Here is a 24,437-nt window from a genome sequence, read left to right on the forward strand (position 1 = left end):
CGTTTGCAGAACGTGCAGGAAACAAGTGTCTGCAGAAGGCAGCAACACTTCAAATCTCATGGCACATCTGCGTGACGATCACCCACGTCTCCACAGCCAGTGCAAGGTAAGTTAACATCAGCATTTTAGCTTAAATGCATGACGTGAGGACTTTTGGTTGAGGGAGAATGCAACGAGTCACTATATGCTGCAGCCGCAGCGCCCTCTGCCAGCATTTAAACCGTGTCACGGACACCCTGTTGCTGGATGAAGCATCTTATTTGTTGATGATGAAGAGAAATATACAATTAGTTCCTTGTCATTGATTTGTTTACTTATTCAATGCCATTTATACTTGAACATTTGGATTTGATTACATAGTGTAGTAGTTATTTTAGTCATTTGTTTAAAGTGGCTATTTGTTTTAAATACATATTTTTTTTAAGGTTGACTTGTACAGTGCTCAAGTCAAGTGTGGACTGGAGTTTTAGATTTTCATTTTGATAATGAAGAAAACAAGTATATGAGAAAACAAGTGGTGTTTCTTTGATTTGTTTACATATTGTTTATGTTTTGAATGTTTGGATTTGTATAATTTAAACCTGCACTGACTACTGTAACACGTTCCAGAAAAAGAAGCTATTTGTTCCTTTACTTGTGAAAAGTTGCACTTTTGCTAAGGCTTTGTGTTATTTTAGGTTTAATAAACACTGTTAAACCTTTTCAGAACTATTTCAGTTTGTGTAGAACAGGACTATCAATGCTTTCTGAACATATGCAACACCGTTTAAAAAATACCGCGATAATACCGAAAACCGTGATAATTTTGGTCACAATAACCGTGAGGTTAAATTTTCATACCGTGACAACCCTAGTCTGTGGCAACCCTAGTCTCAAGAAAACTGAACCAGAGCCAGAGCCATGTGTCAAAGTGAGTCCAAATAGATCTAGTCTGAACCTCTCAACCTCACACACCAACTCCGGCTCCTTCCCCGCCAGAGAGGAGATATTCCACATACCAAGAGCCGAGGATCAGACCGCCAGGGTCCCCACCTTCGGCCACCACCCAACACATTGCACCTGAACCCTTTGGCCCCGCCCACAAGTGGTGAGCCCATGGGAAGGGAGACTCATGCGGCCTCTTCGAGCTGTGCCCGGCCGGCTCCATGGTTGAAAGCCCAGCCACCAGGCGCTTGCCGACGTGTCCCACCTCCAGGCCTGGCTCCAGAGGGGGGCCCCGGGGACCCGCGTCCAGGCGAGGGAAAAATGTTTTCATTTGAGGTTTTCACCACAAGTGGTTGGTGGGCTGCTCTTTGACTGACCCCTCACCTAGGACCTGTTGCCATGGGTAACCCTACCAGAGGCGTGAAGCCTCAGACAGCTTAGCTCCTAGGATCATTGGGACGCTCAAACCCTTCCACCAAGATAAGGTGGCAGCCCAGGGAGGGTGCTCAAATGCATGATGTTTTATTACAGGGTATCTGCAGGTTTAAGGGAGCCACATTTAAGACTTTTTAAGACCCTTTTTAAGACCACTTTGACCAAAATTAAGCTATTTTTTTAAATTAAATTTAAGCTATAATTTCCAGCTATTGCCTGGAACCGGTGCTAACCACGTCGCGAACGTGGCATTAACCATCCAGTTACCATTAAACTTGCACTTCCCCATGGCGCAAGCTCCTACTAGCTTAACCAGCTAATGTGCTCATCTAAAAATAGCCCCCTTTCACAACCAGCTGAGTGTGTACGGTTCCGCTTACGCCATTATCGTACACAAAAATGCTGAACACCAACTAGAAATTCACGAAAATTTCATAGTAATAAAATAATTTTGTTTATTGGGTTTTTGGTGATTTAAGACCTTTGGAAACTGCATTTAAGGAATATTTGTCATTTTTAAGGATTTTTAAGGCCTTAAATTTGGAAAAGCAAATTTAAGACTTTTTAAGACTTTTTAAGGACCCGCGGATACCCTGTATTAATGCGTTGATTTTTTTCAAATTAATAATCTTTATTAAGGATTTCAATTCCACTGCTCCGTTGAGAGTTGTGTTGTTTTAGAACAGGCTTGATCTACAGATAAACACGAACCCTTTAGATATTAGAGTTGCCTTATACCAGTGGTATTCAATTCTGGTCCTGGATGTCCGGTATCCAGCACGCTTTAGTTTCAACTCTGCTTCAACACACCTGATTTCAATCAGCGGGTGATTAACAGGCTTCTGCTGAGCCTGATGAGCTGCTGCACAGGTGAATCAGAGAAACTACTAGAACGTGTTAGATACCAGACCTCCAGGACTGGAATTGAATCCCCCTGTCCTACACCCACACACAGACCTGCAGGATTCAGATTCTGGACCAGCAGAACTTTACATGCTCACCAGAGGATGAATCGGTTGCTAGTGACCGACAGCAGCTTCCCACTCTCTTCATAATGGAATGCCCCGGAACTATCAGCAAATTTGATCCCAACTGTTGGAGCGCTCACACCTGCAGAAAAAAAAAAACACAGATATGAAGTCACCTCGAAGCTGAACTAACCAGCTGCCTGGTCAAACAGCCATTGTGACTAATAATGATGTGAAACTGTTTCATACAACAACTAATGTTGGTAAGCTCAGAAAGGACACAGAATTTATAAATATAAAACTAGTGCAAAGTCAGAAAAGGGTAGAATGCCTTCTCCGGGTCAGGGATGAGGTCCTGCCCCAAGTGGAGGGGTTTAAGTATCTCGGGGTCTTGTTCACGGGTGAGGGAAAACTGGAGCGTGTCTGCAGTGATGCGGGCGTTGTACCGGGCTGTCGTGGTGAAGAGAGAGCTGAGCCAGAAGGCGAAGCTCTCGATTTACCGGTCCATCTACGTTCCTACCCTCACCCAGTGTTGGGAGTAACGCCGTTTAAGTATAACGGCATTACTAATGGTGTTCTTTTTTAGGTAACAGAATAATCTAATTAATTACTTTTCCCACTGTTGCAACGCCGTTACCGTTACTGGGGATGGAAGGTTGTGCGTTACTATGTTCTTGTCGAACGTTGAGCAGCAGCGTGAGGCTTTCTGACCGCCACACTTCAGCTGCAGCCAGGAAGAGAGGTGTCGGTAACGCGCTTACAAACACGATGATGATTAGCCGGGTGGGCGGAGACCCTCAGTGTTCTCACTGTCTCAGTTGCTGCCTGCTGTAGACCCAACTGAGCAGTGATGGGAATAACGCCGTTTAAAATAACCACGTTAATAAAAAGATATATATATTTCTTTCTGTAACGAGCAAACTAATTAATTACCGTCTTAACAAAACGATCGTTTCTGTTACTGATAAGGAAATGCGTGCGTTAAGCAGCGCGGCAGCGAATCTGCGGGTCTGCAGCCGTGTCCTTCTTAGCGTGACAGCGGGACGTCCCGAAGGTCCGCTCACCTGTTCACCGCTCCGACGTCCTGATCTTCTACCTTCCTAGATCATCCAGCTGTAACCTGTTTCTGATCATGTCTTTAGTCCCGCTGTAACACTGATGCATCAGTCTCAGACGGCATGGAGCTCAGGTGTTACTAGAACTACCTGTGTGTGTTTACCACCCAGCTTCAGCTCTTCTGTGGTTGGGTCTGACCCAAGTTAGTAAATGTAAGTCCTCCATCAGGCTTGTGCCTCTTCTAGTGTCATTTTAAAGGATTTTATTTATTTATTTAACCGTTACTAGATTAGCAGCAACAGAAATGCTGCTAAAAACACACAATTATGTGAAGCTGGAAAAATTAAAATGCTGTGCAAAATTACATTTATTTCTGTAATTTAACTAGACTGAGAGACCATTTAAAGGCTCGGGAACCTTTACAGGTGTTTCTATTTGCAATTTTAAATTTTAGCTGATTGGGGTCTTGTTAAAAATCACACAGTGACCTTTTAATAGTCTAGATAAGTGTAATGTTCCTGTTAGTAGTTCCTCCTGTTAAGTGCTTATTTATTTAAATCGTTCAGGTTTATAAAAAACATTTAGACATTCATTTTATTATGTTCCAATCATTAGTCATTTATATTTCACTATTGTAGTAACTCTTGCACGCTTTAATGAAAAAGTAACTAAGTAGTTATTTTTCTTGGTAATTAGTTACTTTTATAATCTTGTAACTCAGTAACTGAGTTACTTTGACAAAGTAATCAGTAACTATAACTAATTACTTTTTTAAAGTAACGTTCCCAACACTGCCCTCACCTATGGTCACAAGCTTTGGGTAGTGACCGAATAAAAAAGTACAATAAGTATACTTTTGCAACGAACGTGTTTATTCTCTTGGCTAGATCCATAAATGTAAATCTGCTCATAAGATGCCATATTTCCCTTATTCTCTTAAAAATGTATAACTATTTATAAACAAAATTTCTCACTCGTCTAACAAAAAGTCTCAAAACGATTGATGCTTGTGGATTTTTGCACGTATTTGTAGAACTAACAGAGATGGGAATTGTGGCATCAAGTCATCTCCATGTCGTGTTTTTGTTCTGCTCTGCAACAAAATCAGGTGATCTCAGATGAACCTGGCTCAATCCACATCTCTGACCGTTAATCCCTCTGGCTGAATGTTCACTTACAGGTATTCACCTGTGTCGTATACGTCATGTTCTCCTGGTGTAGACTTGCACTTCGCTAAATAAAGTCCTTGACACTTCTGCAGGATTAGGGTTGAGCTTCCACATCCTCGTGATTTTATCTTGAGGCGCTCTATTAAAGATCGTCTTCTTTCTTTCTGCGTGAAGAGGACTTACTGACTCCATAAAGAAGACACCGTAATCCAGCCTAGCTGCCTCAGGTTGGGTTACACCGCAGCTTTGATCTGCGGTGGGCTGTTATGCACCTACATACCCCTCAGAATGATGGCAGTTGCGCCCCTGTTCAGTATGAGTAACAGGTGAGCAACCTTTGAGTTGACCATACAACTGTTTCACTAGAGCTCACCTGTTCGGTGCAGCTGCCCTGAACATTTCACATCACAGAGACATGTGAGCACGCGCAGAGCGAGAGGACAGCGTAGCTAGCCGCGGCTAGATCAGCGCGGGATCCAGTTAACGTGAATGGAACATTAAAAGTAATGCCTAACTGGACTTCATTAATCAGAACTCACACTCACCTGGACTCACTGTGACTTCACGGAACCGGCGCTCTGTTTCCCGCTCAAACCCGCAAAACTCCACGAAGCTTCTCTCCATTACAGCCGCCATCTTCTCCGTGGGGCCACGTGACACTTGAAAGCTGCGCACGCAGCATCTTAGAAACCCAGTGAAATAAACGCCCCACTGTAACCATAGATATGTCTGTGGACGCAACGTAGCAGTAGCGGGCCGCCATCTTGGATGGGTTCCCAATCACCCGCAGAGCATTTATTTCGACTGAAGGTGTTAACTTCAAAACTCATTTTACGGATTTTTTTTAACAAAGTCAGATACATGGTATGGCATGATAAGAAAACATAAATGAATTTTTTTCACATTTTAATAAAAAAACAAGTTTGTTAATTTGAAGGTCTGTCTCTCTCTCTCACACACACACGCTGAGGCTGAAGGGAAAACGAAACCCTGATTTTCTATTTTACTCTATTTTATTCATTTGTTTGAGTGCTGAAGGTTACGATAATAGCCTAGTTCCTAGTTCTCATTTCTCCAGGTGAATGTGCCGCCATACCAAGTCAAATTACCCACTGTGGAATTAATGAAGTCTATTCTATTCTATATTTGACTTTGGCACTTTCCACGTCTTCTGGAGATCTGTGGAGTCTCACATAAATATCAGGACCACATGCTCCTCCAGCTTCTCCACCCGAGAACCTGCTGCTGCCACTTTGACCACTAGGTGGCAGCAGATGCTTCACTGGAAAAGACTGCACCGATTACTGAATTTAATGGACAGATGCATTTGTGTTGCGAATGGCGGTGTGGCTCAGAGATGAAGCAAGGCGCTCGCTCGGCAGCCGATTCAAATAGAAGCAGACTTTATTGTGTCAGCTCTACTGTACATGTGTCATCTTACAGCAGCACAGTGACTCGTACAAAAAGATAACTGGAATGTTTGTTCAGTAATACTGATGTGTACCATATAAGGAAAGCAGTCTGTTACATCATCACCTTCAGAGGTATAAAGTACCAGTTCACCTGAACAGGTGAGACTACAAGACGATCCATCTCCTATCTGAGGAGTCCGTGCACAGCTCCATGCGCATCACGCTGCGCTCTTGCTTGGCAGCTCAGTGCTGTTGTGTCTCGTCTTGCGTGACGTGCCGTCGTCCCGCGGCCGTGCCTTCTGTAGACTGGACATGGCGGCAGTGCGCTCGATGTCGATTAGCGCATAGGGTTCTGTGCGCCGCGTGGGTGTGGTGGGGGGCAGCGGGGAGGTGGGGGTGCGGGGTGTGTGAGGGTTGCTGCCATCAGAGGCACCTTTGTTTCCACCACTGCTGTCCATCTCCACCTCGATGTAGTTGAGCGTTTTAGTCGGCTCCATGTGGCCCGGCAGAGGCGGTCGGCGGAATTCAAAATTAAAAATGGTGGGGCAATCCGCTCGACGGCGGGCTGTGTCAGGCCGGTGCGCGCTGAGTGGCGCGGTCACGTTCTCTGTGTTGACATAGTTGTGAGAAGACTCGAGGGCAGCAGACAGAGGGTGGGAGTAGGGGTGATGCAGCAAGCTGTAGGGGGCGTGGTTAAAGCCGTTGAGCGATGGAGTTTTCAGGCTGCCGTCGGAAATCTCCTCCTCTTCGTTGCTCGGCTTCCTGACCTCCCAAACCGGAGGCAGCGCTGGCAGGTTCTCATAGTCCAGCAGGGCAGTGCGTCGTTGTGCAGAGTTGTTAGCGTTCTGCAGGTCAGGGGTCAGGGGGGGTGGGCGGGTGTGACGAGGAGCTGTAGGCGGGTTGAAGGAGGAGTCATGGGAGTGTGTGGGCAGAGGCTCAGACTCTGCAGATATCTGGGTAGGGCCATCAGTTTCTCGGGGCTCGGTAGCCTCTTGCAACTCCTGCCGCCTCCTTTTCTCCATCTGTTGCTTCTGAACAGGGGTGGGCCCAAGCACGAAGCGCACCCCCTGAGGCTCCAGCAGCACCTGGGGCTCTGGCTGGGCACTTGACTCCCCATGATTCCTAGGAGGTGGTGGTGGTGTGGGAGGACTCATGGCAAGCGGGGAGGCAGGGCTCTCCAGGGGGGTGGTGACTGTTAGCGGACTGGGCTGGTCCTCCAAGAGTCCTGTAGTGTTCACATAGGTGTGCACCTGTAACACAAACATACACAGCATTACCACACAGACCAGGTGGGTGTCAGACCAGTTGATGGGTGGGGAACTTACCGCCTCGTCGGCTACCAAGAGCAGGTGCGTGGATTCCTCCCCCACAGAAGGTAAGCGGGTGCTGGCCACTGAGGGGTGACGAGTGGATGGGTGGGATGGGGCCTCACCCACAGAGGGCAGCCGACTCACCCCATTAGGCACCGTTGGTACAGAGTATCCCAGTGCTACGAACACACACAAACAGCTGAGTGACATCGGCATCATGTGACCTCATCTTTGTTCATCGTGTGGATGATTTATACATACGTTCAAACAGTTTCTTGATATTTTATTGTTTATGTGTTAAATAATCTGCTGAAGGTTCCCAGTCATCCAGGTGATGGTAACCCAAAGGGCTCAGATGGAGGCAGCTGGACTTGTTTGGATTTTTGAGGACGTTTTGCTTCTCATCTGAGGAGCTTAGTCCATTCAGACTGGAATATGGGAGTCAAGCTTATAAGCTGTAACTGTCTGTTGTTGCTTAATGAGCAGAAACTACTCTGAGTACCCCTCCTCTCCATCCCCTGATGAGTGGTTGTGTTGATTACTTGCAGGAAGGTGTGGCCTAGACTGAAGCTGCTTAGGAATAAGATTCAAAGCTGCATTATAGGTACTGGAAAGGTGAAATCTAAGCCCCGCCCCTATTTAAAGTGGGTTTTCCACGTTTGACATAGATAGCTTCTTTTACTCCTCTCTCAAACCATCTATCTTCTCTGTCCAGAATGTGTCCCTTGTCCTTCAGGTGTAGGTGGACTGCAGAGTCTGGACCTGAAGAGGTGGCTCTCCTGTGTTGTGCCACGCTCTTGTTTGGTTTCCCTGGGCCTTTGTGAAATCTACAAAGAAGTCTGGAAAATCGTCCACAGTAGCAACCAGCAAAGAAAAGGACAACAGGCACAAAGGCACCATCATCCCATACGTGGCAGGAGTCTCAGAAAAACCTAGAAGAATCTTCTCCAAACACAACATCCCAGTAAACTTTAAACCCAACAACACCCTCAGACACAAACTGGTCCATCCTGAAGACAAAACACCCCAAACAGAAGCTCAGTGGCGTCGTTTATGCAGTCCAGTGTAGTGAGGACTGTCCAGATGTTTACATCGGGGAAACTAAACAACAATTACACCAGAACTGACAAAGCTCCTCGGATGAGAAGCGAATCATCTTCAAGAAACCAAAGAAGTCCAGTTGCCTTCACCTGAACCATTCTGGATTACCATGACCTGGATGACTGAGAACCTTCACCAGCATAGTTCACTGTACCCAAAAGGCCTCCACAGTCACCGGATCTCAATCCAAAAGAGCACCTTTGGGATGTGGTGGAACGGGAGATTGGCATCACGGATGTTCAGCCGACACATCTGCAGCAACCGTGCAACGCCCGGAACATACCAGACGCCGAAGCACCGCAAAGCACCGTGGAACGACGAGCGCTTCTAATCGGCGTCCTTGTTAACCTACGCTCTCAGTCACATCAGCCACGAAGCGCCGCACAGCCATCCATCGTTTCGCTGTGAGCTCTATTTTTCATGAGCCGCGAGTGAGCCACGTCAACTCTGGCAGGAAGTCACACTAAAGCAGAAGAGGCAGGCCGGTAAAATAAAAGGAAATTTCAAAATAAAACACTGCGATTGATAAATGCGATCATTTTTGTGTATGCAAACAGACTACAGAGATGAAAATACACACACACACACACACACACACACACACACACAGCAAGGGGGTGGGGGGTATGGAAAGCAGACGTGAGCCGAAGCGCTCATGGAAAATTCTCGCCTGACGTGAAGAGAGGAGGAGCGAAGAGCGCGTGAAGCTCGTGAGCGATCCCCTTGGCAGCTGGTGTGTTCTGGGCGTCAGGCTATCATGTCAATGTGGACCAAGATCTGTGAGGAGTGTTTCCAGTAGTTTGTTGAATTTATGCTACGAAGGATTCAAGACAGCTCTGAAGGCAAAAGAGGGTCCAACCCGGTGCTGGGTTAGGGTTATATTTTATTTTGCCCCATTTCATCAAAACCAAGAGCTCCTGAGAATCAGCGTTTATCAGTTGTTGTTTTATTTTACATTTCCTTTGGAAATTCAAACAGTTTTTCTCCGAAGAGTGTTGATTTTTGGACTACAGGACTACAACCGCTAAGACTACAACTGTAAATTCGTTCTGACCGATCAAAATCTTCATCGTCAACACGTTAGCGTAACTTTCACAAGTTTGGTGTCGTAACTCCGGTAAGTCTTATATTCAGCCAATCATCTACTGTGACGTATTTAGCAGACGCAGGATCCCGAGCCGACCTGGTATCGACACCGGTACCAGCAAGGTGTACCCAGTAAAGTGGCCAGTGAATGCATATTCATTTTTACCCATGTACTTCCGAAACAAGTGATGTTATTTTCAGATAAACCAAGAAAATGGCATAAATACATAATTTATAATAAAAACACTTAAAGGACAACTTGGATGTGTTCTCGTCTGAAGTATCAGGTCGGGACTCGATATCAGCAGACTCGGTAAGAAAAACCACCTGGACCATAATTTTTATTGTATATCAGAATTCAGCTGAAAGATATTCAGACAGTTTGTTGTGAAAAAACTATTGAACCACTCCTTAATCTGCTCCACTTTTTATTTGATTCTATAATAATCTGCTGTGTCAGATTTAATCTGCCCTTTGTTTTATTTCTGAGACATTACCTTGAAATTAGGATTACTAGAGCAACTATGTTTCATCGATATACAGTTTAACGTAAAAAATTCACCATTGCTAAAATCAGAGTGTGTGTGTACCTGCAGGTGTGAGCGCCCCCTGCTGATTGGGGTCCACCACTGCCTCCTCCACCACACTGATGCTGTGATTGTGCATCACCTCCTGCAGCATGTTGAAAATTTCTTCAGCTCGAGAACATTTGAAGGCAAAAATACCTGAAAACACACAAAATGAAAATGATTAACCACCAAGACACACACACACACACACGCACACACACACACACACACACACACACACACACACACACACACACACACACACACACACACACACACACACACACACACACACACACACACACACACACACACACACACACACACACACACACGTTTTAGAGTTGAACAGCAACAAGGTGGCTAAAGATGTTTCCTCAGCTGATTAGAAGGATTCATCCTTCCATAAACTCCTCCAGGTCTCCCTTCACCTGTCCTCCTCCTGATTTACCTGCGACAGGTAAGCTTCTGACACACTCAGACAAGGCAGTCAGACAGTTCCCTTCACCATCTAAATGCTGAACACGACTGTTCTCAGAAATGCATCAAAGCCTTCAGAGCAGCTGCAAACCAGAAAAGTTGCAAAAACTGACGGTCATTTGAGCTCTAATGCAGACCAAGTTCTTCCAAACATCTGGACCAAATCCAGAGCAACCCCAGTGTCTACAGACAGGAAGTGGTCAGGGCTATGGTCAGGGACTCAGCCTCTTAGGGTCTGATCTGTTTGACCACAACATATTTGATGAAACCAAACCCTAAAGTCACCAGACAGGCACCGTACAACTCCCCAGTACACTAGTGGCCCCATCAGCCTTAGCTACAGCTTCTAAGCTCGACTCTCCCATATTCCCGTCTGAACTGACAGAGCTCCTTGGACGAGAAGTGAAACCAAAGAAATCCAGTTGCCTTCATTAAACCCATTTTGGATCATTTTGAGTTGTTGCATTTATTGGAAAAAGAACCTTAACATAAGGATTTTAATTTAAATAAGTTTTGAACATGAAAAGTAATCAAATACTTTTTGGATTCATCTGTTCTGCAGTTCATCTGGTATGCGAGATTGTCATTCAGACATGTATAAACAGGAAAAGAACATATTGCAATAAGTATCATCACCACATGAGCTTCAGAAATGAGGGCGATAGAGATTTTAGGCCACATCGCCCATTCCTAGAGTTAACAACTCAAAAACATCCTAAAATTCTAATTAGCATGGGGTAATGTGGGTAACCAGCAGGTCTTAGCTTAGATACCAAGTCCAACAAACGCTCAGCAGACACGGGGGCCATCAACACAAGAGCAGGTCAGCCCACTAACTCCATCACAGCGCTAACGTGCCCCTGGTTGGTCTAAGCCACAGGTGTCAACTCCAGCCGTCCAGGGCCGGTGTCCTGCATCTTTTTGTTGTTTCCCTGTTCCAACACAGTCGATCCACCTGTGCAGCAGCTCATCAAGCTCTCCAGAAGCCTGCTAATCACCTGTTGGTTGGAATCAGGTGTGTTGAAACAGGAAAACACTACAACAGGTGGGAGAGCGGCCCTCGAGGACCAGAGTTTTGGGCCATTCCCATCTGTACCGGGTCGGCCCGGGCCAGGTAGCCCCAGTCGGCCCCAGCCTGGCCCGGTTGATTCCACACATCCTTGTCTTAAGCCCATGTGGGCTGATTCTACCCACCAATCAGAGGCTTGCTCTAATGGAAGGTGTGAATTTGCTGTCAGCAGTGGGTGTGTTGGCCCTGGTCGGCCTGAAGCAGACCCCCTCGAGAAGAGGGCTGAGAATGAGCCTTGGTTGGCCCGGAAAAATACCAGGCCACCCAGATATGTAAACAACCTACGCTACCCGGCCCGGGCCGACCCGGTACAGATGGGAATGGCCCATTTGACACCTGTGGAGAGACGACAGTCTGGGGCTGAACCAGGAGGTCTAATGGGACAACGTGGAGTTGACTTCAACACCTGACAGACGAGGAAGAGGGAAAACACATCCAAAGGCCGCAAACACACGAGTCACTGAGACTGTAGGGTGCACAAAACCAACACACATATTGATCCCTGTGTATCCACAGCACAATCAATACTGATCAGCTGATCAGCCTACCCATCTGAGACTTACCAATACCACCCCAACCCTGAGCAGACCATGGTCCAGACAGCATGCATGAGAAACATTAGACACAGAGCAACTTTAGCCAAATGCCACCACATTTCCTACCTTACCTGTTGGTTTTACCTGAGGCTGAACAGGAAGTTGATGAACTAGTCCAGAGGTTCTGGCTGCTTTCTGACTATAGATATCTTACAAGTACTGATCCAACTTAGTTCAATGAGATCAGAAAAAAATGGTGGGTGCCACCTCTGACTGCAGAGGGCCACAAAGGTTATTGTGGCCCAGAAGCACCTTTCTGGGTTAGGGCTGTCACTCTCTAAGAGCTCGTCGTTAAGCCACACCCTTGCTGAGCAGCTACGTGGCGTTTTCAGTATTAAAATGCCCCATCGCTGACAGGCGTGAGCTGATTGGTTAGCATGGCCAGTGTGGAGCAGGTTACTCGGATAGGCATGTGTACCTTGGCCTGTCTGGCAGCGCCGGCCACTCTCAAATGAGAACAGGTTGGAGTCATAGCCGTAACGTCGCAGACACAGGTATGGCCACCTGACATCATCGCGGCGATGGGTGTGAAGGACGAGTTCTGATTCGGTCAGCTCCATGACACCTGAGCCCAGCTCGTTTCCATCATCGTCAACATTAATCACCTGGAAGCAAACACAGTCACATTTTTCCTCTTAATAATGACACAGATTCTTTACTCGCTTTAACGAGCGCTGTCTCTCCATCCTGGACAACATCTGTCCTGTCAGAGCCCGATCAGCTCCTGCAGTGAACCCTACTTTCTGGTTTAACTTCAGCCTGAAGCAACAGTGCAGAAAAGTTGAGCGCTTGTGGAAGAAAACCCGTCTCCACGTCCATCTGCTGCATCTAAAGGACCTTCTGACCTCCTTTAACTCTGCAGTCAGAGACGTGAGGGTTGCCTATTTCTCCATCCTGGTGTCCCAGAGCAAAGGGAACCCCAAGGTGCCGTTTATGTAGTAAGAAATCACAATGTAGCCATGGAAGCGCTACTTGGGATATAAGTTGTTAGTGTGTGTGTGCCTGCGAACTTCTCCATCCCTAGTGAGTTGTGGCGGATGGCTGCTTATTGCTAGGTTTCACATGACGTTACCTAGATGTCACCAAATGCAGATGGGGGTCCGGAAGTGGCAGGCACTGCACAAAATGCTGTTTACTTTGATAACTGGGCATTAAAATGCCCAAATCCTATGAGGTCTACGGTTAATATAATCACTAAGGCTCCTCCCCTTCCGGTCGGCTCATGGGTCCCCGGAGGAACGAAAAAATGAATGCAAGTCAATGGGGATAAAAGCCATCTCCTAACCCGCTCTGCCTTACGCCCTGGATCACACAAGTTGTACGTCTATTTAAGTGAAAAGTAATGATGATGTTTCGACCACGCCAGTCACGTACTGTGAGATTTATCAGCTGGTAAAAGTTTGTAATTAGCATGACTACACACCAGATGTCGGTATGTCGCATATATGACGTCACCACAGAATCTCCTCCCCCTAGCGTAGCTGCTACTTACCACATGACCTGATTTATGGTGGCTGTTTCCTTCTGAAGAAAGGACTAGTGATGCACCGATTAGTGATGCACCGATATTACATTTTTGGATATATTAAGATATTAATATATATTAAGATATTAAGATCACTGGTGTGGCCGATAACCGATACTCATGATACAGATATTCTGACATTAATGCTTCTAAAATAAGCAGATTTTGTATAGAATGAAATAATTTAAGCTGAATTTATGTTATTACGCACGCACGCACGCACGCACGCACACGCACACACGCACACACACACACACACACGCTTCTGAGATGATTTCATTCACATCACCACCCCCACCCTCTGAAACAGGCAAACAAATTGAGACGAGATGGAAAAAATATCGGTTGTTAATATGGGCCCGGTTTGATTTATCGAACCAATACCGATATGTTAAAAACCCGACTAACATCGGCAGATATTGATACCGATATATTGTCCATCCCTACAAAGGACAGTTTGCTGAACTTACGGCCATTTTCTCTGTGTCTGGTTTGATGACGTCACTTTTGTGAAACGCATTTGCAGTCCTTGACTTATTTTCACACAAAACCTAAAATAGCGTTTCCCCCTGTTCAAAAATAAGCATGTTTTTGGTATCAAAATGTTTTTAAAATTCACTCATGTGAAATCCATGGTACAAAACAAGCAGGATTATGGGCCATTCCCATCTGTACCGAGTCGGCCCGGGCCGGGTAGCCCCAGTCGGCCCCAGCCTGGCCCGGATGATTCCACACATCCTTGCCTTAAGCCCATGTGGGCTGATTCTACCCACCAATCAGAGGCTTGCTCTAATGGAAGGTGTGAATTTGCTGTCAGCAGTGGGTGCGTTGGCCCTGGTCGGCCTGAAGCAGACCCCCTCGAGAAGAGGGCTGAGAATAAGCCTTGGTTGGCCCGGAAAAATACCAGGCCACCCAGATATGTAAACAACCTACGCTACCCGGCCCGGGCCGACCCGGTACAGATGGGAATGGCCCTTTAGAAACTAGCGTTTTTAGCCCCGTTGACTTGCGCTCATTTTTTTCGTTCTTCCGGGGGCCCGTGGTGGGCGTGACTTAGGCTCCCTATCGGGACAAAGACAAACATTTAAATGTAGCGCGCCACAAAGAACTTCACTTAAAAACTAAAATATGCTGAAGAAAGATGGCAGAAGTGGATCCATAATCTACAGCTTAAAACAGACACTGCTAGTTTACAGCGATCACTTTTTAACAGGTAAGAGATTACTAAATGTTTTATAAACAGCTGCTTAGAAACAGCCATAAAAACCTCAGGTTAACAGTTTTATACTGCAAATAGCTTTGAGAGTGCTAATATTTTTAGCATTTAGCTTTGTGTTGTAACGTGGCATTTATACCTTATTAAAATCAAACAGAAGAACCAGAAATTTGTCTTTAAAAGGTATAAAATGTTAGTTACAAATAGATCCTAGCACATACTGATCACTACCATTAGTGATAGCATCATTGTCATGAGATAATGAATGCCTCTTGGCCAGATCATTGTTGTAAATGAGAATGAGTTGTGAATCGACTACTCTGGATGAATAGTGGTTAAATAAATAATTAAAATCGCACAACTACCTACTGAGCAAAAACAAGACGATCATCATTTCAAGCGTCTCCGGATCACTGAAAGCTTAACCAACCTGAAATAAATCAGCTGCAGGCTTCCAGGCCTGTAAAAGGCTTTCATTTGGTTTGCAGGGTAATGTGAGGAAGGCAGCACAAGGTAGTTTGATGGCGATCGCTTCAGCGCTGGGTAACTTCTCCACAGTGGATGAAAAGTGCGACTTTTAAAGCTATATGGGTCATGACCTAAAAGAAGATGTATTCTTTCCACGATACTGCGTATGTGCCAGCTCATTTAACGCCGTAGTAAAATCGTTTTCGTCCAGCTTCACGCTGTCTTTTGTTGTGGAGTAAAACACTTCCTGCCCCCCATTTGAGTTTCATGCGACTGCAGAGTCACGGGAGTGAAACTCGGCAATACTGAGCCAGGATCCTCTGGAGGTCTCTTCCTGTTAAAAGGGAGTTTTCCTCTCCACTGTCGCTGCATGCTTGCTTAGTATGAGGATTGCTGTAAAGACTCTGACACTAGTCAGTGACCCGATGCAACCTGCTAGGTTCCTTATATAGAGCTCCGGGCATCACGTGACCAGGTTTGTTTACGACGCCATATTGGCAGGAACGCGATCGGGGAAAATAGATGAACGGCGGCGACTACAACGGATGGTTGCAGGCAACTTTTGGAAAGTGATGAAGAGCGATACACAACTAAACTTCAGAGACTACAGATTAGTGATCCCTCTTTACCTTCGGGTGTACTTTTTAAACCGGTAGATCAGGTGGTACGCGTCGCGGGACTCCCAAAGTTACAGTATCCCGACATATACAATTATCTCATCAACTTTCCTTCACACTACACCGGACAGTCGCTGAAAGCCTACAAAAGTCTGGAGGGATATAAACGGATTCAGTCGGGATTTGTGGCTGAGATTCAGCTGTGGAGTTCACAACAAAGGGATTGTTTTGTCGTTACTACAAAGGTATGTAGCCAAACATAATGCCGGTAGTATGCTAGCGTATGCTATGATACGTTAGCCAGGAAGCTAATTGCAGAACGTAATTTTATGTTTTATTTTTTATTTATTTTATTTTTTTACAGGTAAACCACTCAAAGATTAAATGACACCCCTTCCAAAACCATGGGCAGTGGTTCGAAGAGATGGTGTTGTGCTAGGAGCTCATTGTAATTGCACAGCTGGACAGGGAGTGTGTTGCTCTCATGTGTCTGCTATGCTGTTTAGATTATGGCAGCATAACCAAGAAAGGGAAGATGAGGCAACAGCAACATAAAAAAATGCAAATGGGACAGACCAAGTGACATTGCTATGAAGAGGGTGGAATATCTGCAGGGGAAGGATGTTGTATTTAACCACACACAAAAATCCGAAAAGCAGACCAAGGCGAAGTGAGTCAAGATGAGCTGCAGAAAAGAGCAGAAGCTTTGTTTGAACAGTTGTCAGTGAGTAAAGAACAGGTATCAACTGTCCTCCCTGTCTTCATAAGGTTAGTCATATTTGATATATGTAGTAATTATTATTGCATTTTCAGAGTGAAGTGGTGGAGAAGCAGACGCGAGATCAGCAAAAGTCCAAAATAGGGTTTGAACAGAGAGCCGGCAGAATTACTGCATCCACATTGAGAGCAGCAAGTAAAACAGACATCAGGAAGCCTTCAGTGTCTCTTATCAAAGAAATATGTTATCCACAGTCTTACAGTTTCTTAAGTGAAGCAACAAGGTATTTCCTGTCTTACACAAGGTTGTGGTTTGTGTAGGCATTTTTATTTTTTATTAATGTTTATATGATATTTAACATCTCTTTTTTTTCCTATCTGCAGATGAGGCTGGAAACATGAAGCTGCAGCACGACCACACTATGAAAACCAACATCGTCTCACACATGCTGACGTTCTGGTCGAAAAGGCTGGGTTCACAATCTCAACCACTCATCCATTTATTGGAGCATCACCGGACGGCTTTGTGTCTTGCAGCTGCTGTGGTGCTGGTGTCATAGAAATCAAGTGTCCCTTTTGTGCCAAAGATTTAACTGTTGCGGTAAAAAATACAAGTTTCTGTCTTGAAAAAGACCAAAGTGGAAACATGAGACTGAAACGTGACCATTGTCACTTTTATCAAGTTCAGATGCAAATGTTCATGACTGGCAAATCATATTGTGACTTCATCGTTTGGACTGATAAGGATCCTACGTCACCTTTTGTTGAACGGATCTTGCCAGATGACAGTTTTTTTTATAAAGAACTACTGATTGCTAAAGAATTCCATAAAACATGTGTCCTTCCTGAGTTAGTAGCCAAGGTTTTCTCTGCACCTAAACTCGAGTGTGCTAGTGGTCCACAGTGGTGCTATTGTCGAGAGTCAGTCTGATAGCATGTTGGTTTGCGTGTCTGGAGTTTGCTCTGTAAAGAGGTTTCATCAAACCTGTCTGGGAATCAAAAGGGTAACTAAACAGTGGATTTGTCCCACCTGTAGAAAAATCAAATCACAAAAGAACAGCTAGTCCAACAGTGTTTATTTGATGGACAACTTCAATGTTCCTGAATCTGTACAAATATCACATTTCTTTAACAGTTTAGTTTTCAGTCTTCTGTACTGAAAAATTAATGTAGTGTTTACACTGATCTTAAATGCATATCAAATTGTAATCACACTACTTGTAGCCTACTGGGTGGGTACAACTGATTCACATACATTTGTGAGAGCACAACACACCTTCACAATTTTATCTAGATGCATCACATCATTTTCTTTGTCAATGTCAGTAAATGTGATGGGTACGGTGCTTTGCAATAAAGTGTATTTCTGACGAACAATTCCTATGACCCTTTCAATGTGTATCCTGAGTGATGCTAAGCATCGGGTGCTTTCAAGGTCGACAGGATCTAACTGTTTTTTTACCACGGGTAAAAGCTGGGATCTTTGTCAGCTTGGAAAGATTGTACAGACTGTCTCACGTTAAAGCCCCGGTCTGCCTAAACTAGATCTCCTGGAATTAAGTGTGATAAAAAGTTACTATTTTCTGTGGTGAACTTGTCACTTGTGCGGCCTCCCCACCCATTAGAAATAGAACAAATAGATCCCTGTGGGCTAATGGCAATTAGATATTTCATAGAGTGATGTGATTTGTATGTAGAATAACACTGGGCACTGGCTAAAAACATTTACCTTTTCTTCCGTTTTGCCTGGAACAGACCTCAAAGTCTGAGCTCAGATTGGGGCAGGAACTCACCTTGAATTTACTCTGATGATTATCTGGAACTGACTCTTTCTCTGGACAGCTTAAACAGCTACCCATGGCTTCTTCAGAGCACCATCTGATGTCTGGAACATCCAAAAACTTTAGTGAAGACGATGAGCAACATATGAGGTTACTCAGGTAGGCAACTGTACAGGTGGACTCACCTAGATCCAGCCTCCGGCAGCTCTGCTTCCATCCTCAGAGCTACAGTGGGTCTGCAGGGAGGAATCGCAGCTCTGTAGGTGGAACCAACACAATAATCAGTCTACATAACATCTGAATGTTACTAATGACGCATCAGAAAAAAAATTCAATATCGATTTTGATTAGTTTAAACTAGGGCCCGACCGATATATCGCCCGACCGATATATCGGCCGGCCGATATAGGGGCCATTAACACTATCGGCTATCGGCCAAAAAGATGGCCGATATTGCGCTACCTATCCAGCAGATGGCGCCAGCTTTAAGAACTGTTGTGTGGCTCCACTCCTGGGGGGGGGGGGGGGGGGGGGGGCACCATCACAGCACACATGCAATGCAGTGGAGCAGCAGAAGCAATTCAGTCAAGCAGAGACGACGGTGATGAGGAAGTAGGAGGTAAGTCTTCAGTTTTAAGCATATTTGTTGTGTCAGTGGTAAGTTGAACGGTAAAATAATGACAAAAGTATGTTTCCCCTCAACATGCTACCTAAGTTTATTGTGTGCCTCGTGGCCTCGTACTGAAAAGTTAACCTGAAAAAATAAAACTGCTGCAGCATTACGCTCTATGCAGAGCTCACGCTGCTTCCCCTTTTTCTGCTGGCCTTTTTCTGGTGGACATTCTGGAATATTCTCAGACAATTTCCTCCGCTCTTCAGCAGTCTTTTCAAACTCACGCGGTTCACCCGCGGCTCGCGAAAAAAATAGTGCAGACTAGGGTTGTCACGGTAACCGGTATAGCGGTAAACCCCGGTAAAAAAGTTGACAATAAAAATAACCGTCCAGTTTTTAAAAAACTATATTATCTCGGTGGGTTTACCGTGGCCGCGGTTTCGGCGCGATGACCCTTACCAGCCACCGTCGCTTCAGCTGAAGTTCCCGCTGCGCGCACACGCACTTTTTAATTTGCAACGGCACCAAAACTTTGAAGCTGAAATAATGGCCGAAGGAGGCGACGGCAGCGCCCAGGACATCCATCAGCCCTCAAAGAAGACTAAATCGGAAGTATGGGCATATTTGGGATTTCTGAAAAATGCTGAGGGACAGTTAATAGAAGACGGCTATCCCGTTTGCAGAACGTGCAGGAAACAAGTGTCTGCAGAAGGCAGCAACACTTCAAATCTCATGGCACATCTGCGTGACCATCACCCACGTCTCTACAGCCGGTGCAAGGTAAGTTAACATCAGCATTTTAGCTGAAATGCATGACGTGAGGACTTTTGGTTGAGGGAGAATGCAACGAGTCACTATATACTGCAGCCGCAGCGCCCTCTGCCAGCATTTAAACCGTGTCACAGACACCCTGTTGCTGGATGAAGCATCTTATTTGTTGATGATGAAGAGAAATATACAATTAGTTCCTTGTCATGGATTTGTTTACTTATTCAATGCCATTTATACTTGAACATTTGGATTTGATTACATAGTGTAGTAGTTATTTTAGTAATTTGTTTAAAGTGGCTATTTATTTTAAATACATATTTTTTAAGGTTGACTTGTACAGTGCTCAAGTCAAGTGTGGACTGGAGTTTTAGATTTTCATTTTGATAATGAAGAAAACAAGTATATGAGAAAACAAGTGGTGTTTCTTTGATTTGTTTACATATTGTTTATGTTTTGAATGTTTGGATTTGTATAATTTAAACCTGCACTGACTACTGTAACAAGTTCCAGAAAAATAAGCTATTTGTTCCTTTACTTGTGAAAAGTTGCACTTTTGCTAAGGCTTTGTGTTATTTTAGGTTTAATAAACACTGTTAAACCTTTTCAGAACTATTTCAGTTTGTGTAGAACAGGACTATCAATGCTTTCTGAACATATGCAACACCGTTTAAAAAATACCGCGATAATACCGAAAACCGTGATAATTTTGGTCACAATAACCGTGAGGTTAAATTTTCATACCGTGACAACCCTAGTGCAGACGCCGAAACGATCGCTGCACGGCGCGGGCTGGAGTGCCGAAGAGCTGCAGAATAGGATAACAAGGGCGACGAATGAAGGCGGTCCCCGTTTCGCGGCGCTTCTGCAGCACACGACCGTTGTCGCAGCTGAGGACGGGCGAGGGGGGGGTTGGCAACAAAGCAATGAAACGCTGTGCAGGGACTGGGAGTCCCCCCTCCTCTCCCTAGCTGGGAGAGGAGTAGGGGCGGTAATACGAGAAAATAAACATCCCTCTCTACAATAGAATAAATCTATTGTGTTTTTCAGCCTTATATTTTACATAAGGCCTATACATTGCCACATACTAGTCATTTATGTATCTTATTTTTATTTTCCTAATACTGTTGGCTTTGGAAAGGATCAAAACACAAAAGTGTAAAACTCAAAATTATTTTAATGCCAAAAATCAGGTAGCTAGGACGCTGAAACCAGCAGAGTATGACTGAAACTGAACCGTATGCACTGAGGAGTGAGAGATGACAGAGGACTAGTCAGGAGGAGGAGCTGTGAGTGGGAGCAGAGGACAGCAGGGGAACATAGGAGGAACTATTAATGAAAATATTTTTAAAGAAGAAAGAATCCTAAAAGGGAAAGAAGAATAACTAGAAAAAAAAACCTGACAACAAACGGAGTAGAAAATTCAGTGGAAGGAAAAAAAAAAGACTTGAATACTAAATGAGAAAACCTTAACAGCTGGGGAACCAAACAAAAACAGAGCCATTGGTTTTGAGCCACAATGCCTGATATCATTTATTTACATGATAATTTTTTAACTTTTAAGTATAAAAATGCCACATTTAATGTATTTTACTTTGTCTTGGTATCAACAGATATATAACTTTACTTTTATGCTGATTATTTTATTACAGATGGAAAAAGAGGGTCGTAGTACGGTGTGGGCCTACTTCACTAAAGATCCATCCGGTGATGTCATCTGCAGCATCTGCTCATCTTCAGTAGTAGTTTGTGTGTTCTGTTGTTTTTGAGATTGCAAAATAAATCTTATTTGCATTACTTGGAAACCCTAGTGAGTTATTGTGAGACAGTTCTTTGGTGTGTAATATTGAAATAGGTTAGCATAAAAAAGGCAGAGAATGAAGGGTTTAATCTTAAGAACATTTGTATTTATTTTTTTGTGAGGGAGATTTATCGGCCATTATATCGGCTATCGGCCTTTGTTAAAAGTTTTATATCGGTATCAGTCCCAAAAAAAGCATATCGGTCGGGCCCTAGTTTAAACCAGTTGTCTCCAACCCAGGTCCTCGAGATCTTCGATCTAGCATCTTTCAGTTGTTTCTCTGCTTTAATACATCTGGTTTGAATCAGCAGGTAATTAGGAGGCTTCTGCAGAGCTTCATAAGCTACTAAACAGCTGATTCAACCATTGAATCAGGTGTGTTGGAGCAATGAAACAACGAAGACATGCTGGACAGCAGCCCTCAAGGACTAGGATTAGGCATCCCTGCTTTGATTCAAACTTAAACTTTATTTATGAAGCAGTGTTATTTCAGCGAGAGCAACTCAAAGTGCTGCACAAGATTAAAACATTACTACGAAACTGTCAATTTCCTACCCCTCCCCCACAGATTAAAATGCAAGATCTCTTCTATTGACCCTTTGCACCTACATCGCCAGATCACATGGGTCCGCTGTATAGGACGGCAAAAGCGGAGTAAATGGTGACTAGGGTAGTGCTCACACACCAGTGTTACAGGAAGGAGCTGACATGCTCAGAGCAGCAGCAACCATGTTTATTAAAGTCTAAATGATCGCTCAAGAGTTTATGACGTTAACAAAAATAATAGGGATGGACAATATATCGGCATCAATATCGGCAGATGTTGGTAATATTTTAAGAATGCTGTAATCCACCCGCTTCTTAAAAAACCGAGTCTCGACCACTCTCTTCATAGCAGCTTCAGACCCATCTCTAAACTTCCGTTCATCTCCAAGATCTTGGAAAAGGTTGTGGCTAAACAACTCACAGCTGCTCTTGATGAACATAACATCTATGATAGCTTCCAGTCAGGTTTTCGTAGAGCTCATTCTACTGAAACAGCTCTTCTTAGGGTCTCTAATGACCTTCTGACTCACAGTGATGCAGGGGACTGTTCTGTTCTGGTCCTGCTGGACCTGACTGCAGCCTTTGACACTGTTGACCATCACCTGCTACTGGAGAGGCTGAGAGACTGGGTAGGCCTATCAGGATCTGCTCTGGAGTGGTTCTCCTCTTATCTCTCTGAGCGCTCCTTTTCTGTGGCTGTCTCCAAGTTTAGGTCCTCCACCACCTCTCTTACCCATGGGTAGGGCTGGGCGATATGACGATTTTAGACCGTTTTACGATCTACACATCTGACGGTCTGTCATTTTTGAGAGACCTTTTTTATCACGATTCACAGCTCTGCTGTTGAAATTCTGCCTCTGAATGAAAAGGGAACTTACCTCAGGCGAATGACACGCCTTTGTTTGACCCTTAACCTATCAGAGTGAGTCATAGTAACATATTAGTGCCCCGCTTGTTTTCACCTGTGTGTGAACAAACATGGCTTCGGCCGCGGCTGAGAGCGACAACGAGGTTTTCGTTCCGAAGAGAAACGCCACGTCCATTATATGGAACTGGTTTGGTTTTTCACCAGATGACAAAGAGCAGCGAAACGTCATTTACAAGGAGAGCGTCAAGGCAAGTGATGGCAACACCACAAACTTGTTTAATCACTTGAAAAGAAGGCATCCCAAACAATAGAATGAGAGCCAGCTGGCAGCTAAAGCTAAAAAGTCTGCGTCTGCAGCGGCTAGTGCTTCTTCCAGGCAGCAAACGCTAACAGAAACACTCACAAAACTCACTCCCTACGACAGAGACAGCAGACGATGGAACAGCGTGACCGACGCAGTGACGTACCACTTGGTAAAAGATTTGTGTCCCGTGCGAACAGTAGAAGGAGTGGGATTTAAGAAAATGATAAAAACATTGGATCCGCGCTACAAGTTTTCCAGCCGCAAGTATTTTTCGAACACCGCCATTCCACGCATGTACGCTGAATGCAAAGTGAGAGTTGCAGAAAATATTCAGAATCAGGGGTGGACATTAACTTCAAAACCAACCGGCCAGCCGGGCCGGTAACTCTGAATATTTACCGGCCCCGCCAAGAATCTACCGGCCCCGCTGGTCAGCTGCCAAAACGAGTCAAAATAACAACTGAACCGTTTTAAATGTAATAAACCTTTATTTTGTACACATTCACAAACATAATAACGTATTCAAGTTTGAATTTGTTTGTTCCGTCAACAAAACACGATTTTGTCGTCGCATACTTCCGGCATACAACGCAGTACATCACCAACTCCGCTTTGCTGTACTCGAGCCATTGACTGTGTTCGAGATGAGCCAGTTCTGTGCAGATTAGACCAGCAGTGATCGGCGAGCAGTGCATGCCGTTTAGATTTGTGTCCGAATTGACACCGACTTGCTCTGACGTCATGCCTACGTAGGCAACAATAACCTCGTGAGATCAAGGCGGCCGCAGATTTTAGAGCAAGGCGCTGCACTTGCTCTCCCTCGGCTGCAAAACATAGATGATGACGGGAAACGCCTGGCTCTCACCTGATCTAAGATCTGATTGGTTCATATTTTGATCCAAACATCCGGTGGTAGAACATGAAATGTTAGTTGTTCACATGTATTCTGTAAATCATGTTACGTTGATGATGACAACAATATAGGCCATAAAGAGAAATGTGTTTTGTTTTCTTTTGTCACGTTTCCTATGAGCACAC

General features: G+C 44.7%; 2 protein-coding genes across 2 annotated transcripts in view; both read right to left on the reverse strand.

The window, feature by feature from the left end:
- Positions 1–5,243, reverse strand: part of nup160 (nucleoporin 160) — a 56,183-nt gene extending 50,940 nt beyond the window's left edge. The window contains exons 1-2 of the mRNA XM_015964991.3: positions 5,098–5,243; positions 2,361–2,469 (exon numbers count right to left, since the gene is read on the reverse strand). Of these exons, the coding sequence (XP_015820477.3) occupies positions 2,361–2,469; positions 5,098–5,188 (200 nt within the window). The 5' untranslated portion in view covers positions 5,189–5,243. The remainder of the gene's footprint in view (positions 1–2,360; positions 2,470–5,097) is intronic.
- Positions 5,244–5,938: 695 nt separating this feature from the next.
- Positions 5,939–24,437, reverse strand: part of LOC107389096 (fibroblast growth factor receptor substrate 2) — a 28,494-nt gene continuing 9,995 nt past the window's right edge. The window contains exons 2-7 of the mRNA XM_015964992.3: positions 18,685–18,756; positions 18,512–18,603; positions 12,594–12,780; positions 10,052–10,186; positions 7,290–7,453; positions 5,939–7,214 (exon numbers count right to left, since the gene is read on the reverse strand). Coding sequence (XP_015820478.1) covers positions 6,183–7,214; positions 7,290–7,453; positions 10,052–10,186; positions 12,594–12,780; positions 18,512–18,577 — 1,584 coding nt within the window. The 5' untranslated portion in view covers positions 18,578–18,603; positions 18,685–18,756 and the 3' untranslated portion in view covers positions 5,939–6,182. The remainder of the gene's footprint in view (positions 7,215–7,289; positions 7,454–10,051; positions 10,187–12,593; positions 12,781–18,511; positions 18,604–18,684; positions 18,757–24,437) is intronic.

The sequence above is a fragment of the Nothobranchius furzeri genome, chromosome 4 (assembly GCF_043380555.1).
Source record: "Nothobranchius furzeri strain GRZ-AD chromosome 4, NfurGRZ-RIMD1, whole genome shotgun sequence".
NCBI lineage: Eukaryota > Metazoa > Chordata > Actinopteri > Cyprinodontiformes > Nothobranchiidae > Nothobranchius > Nothobranchius furzeri.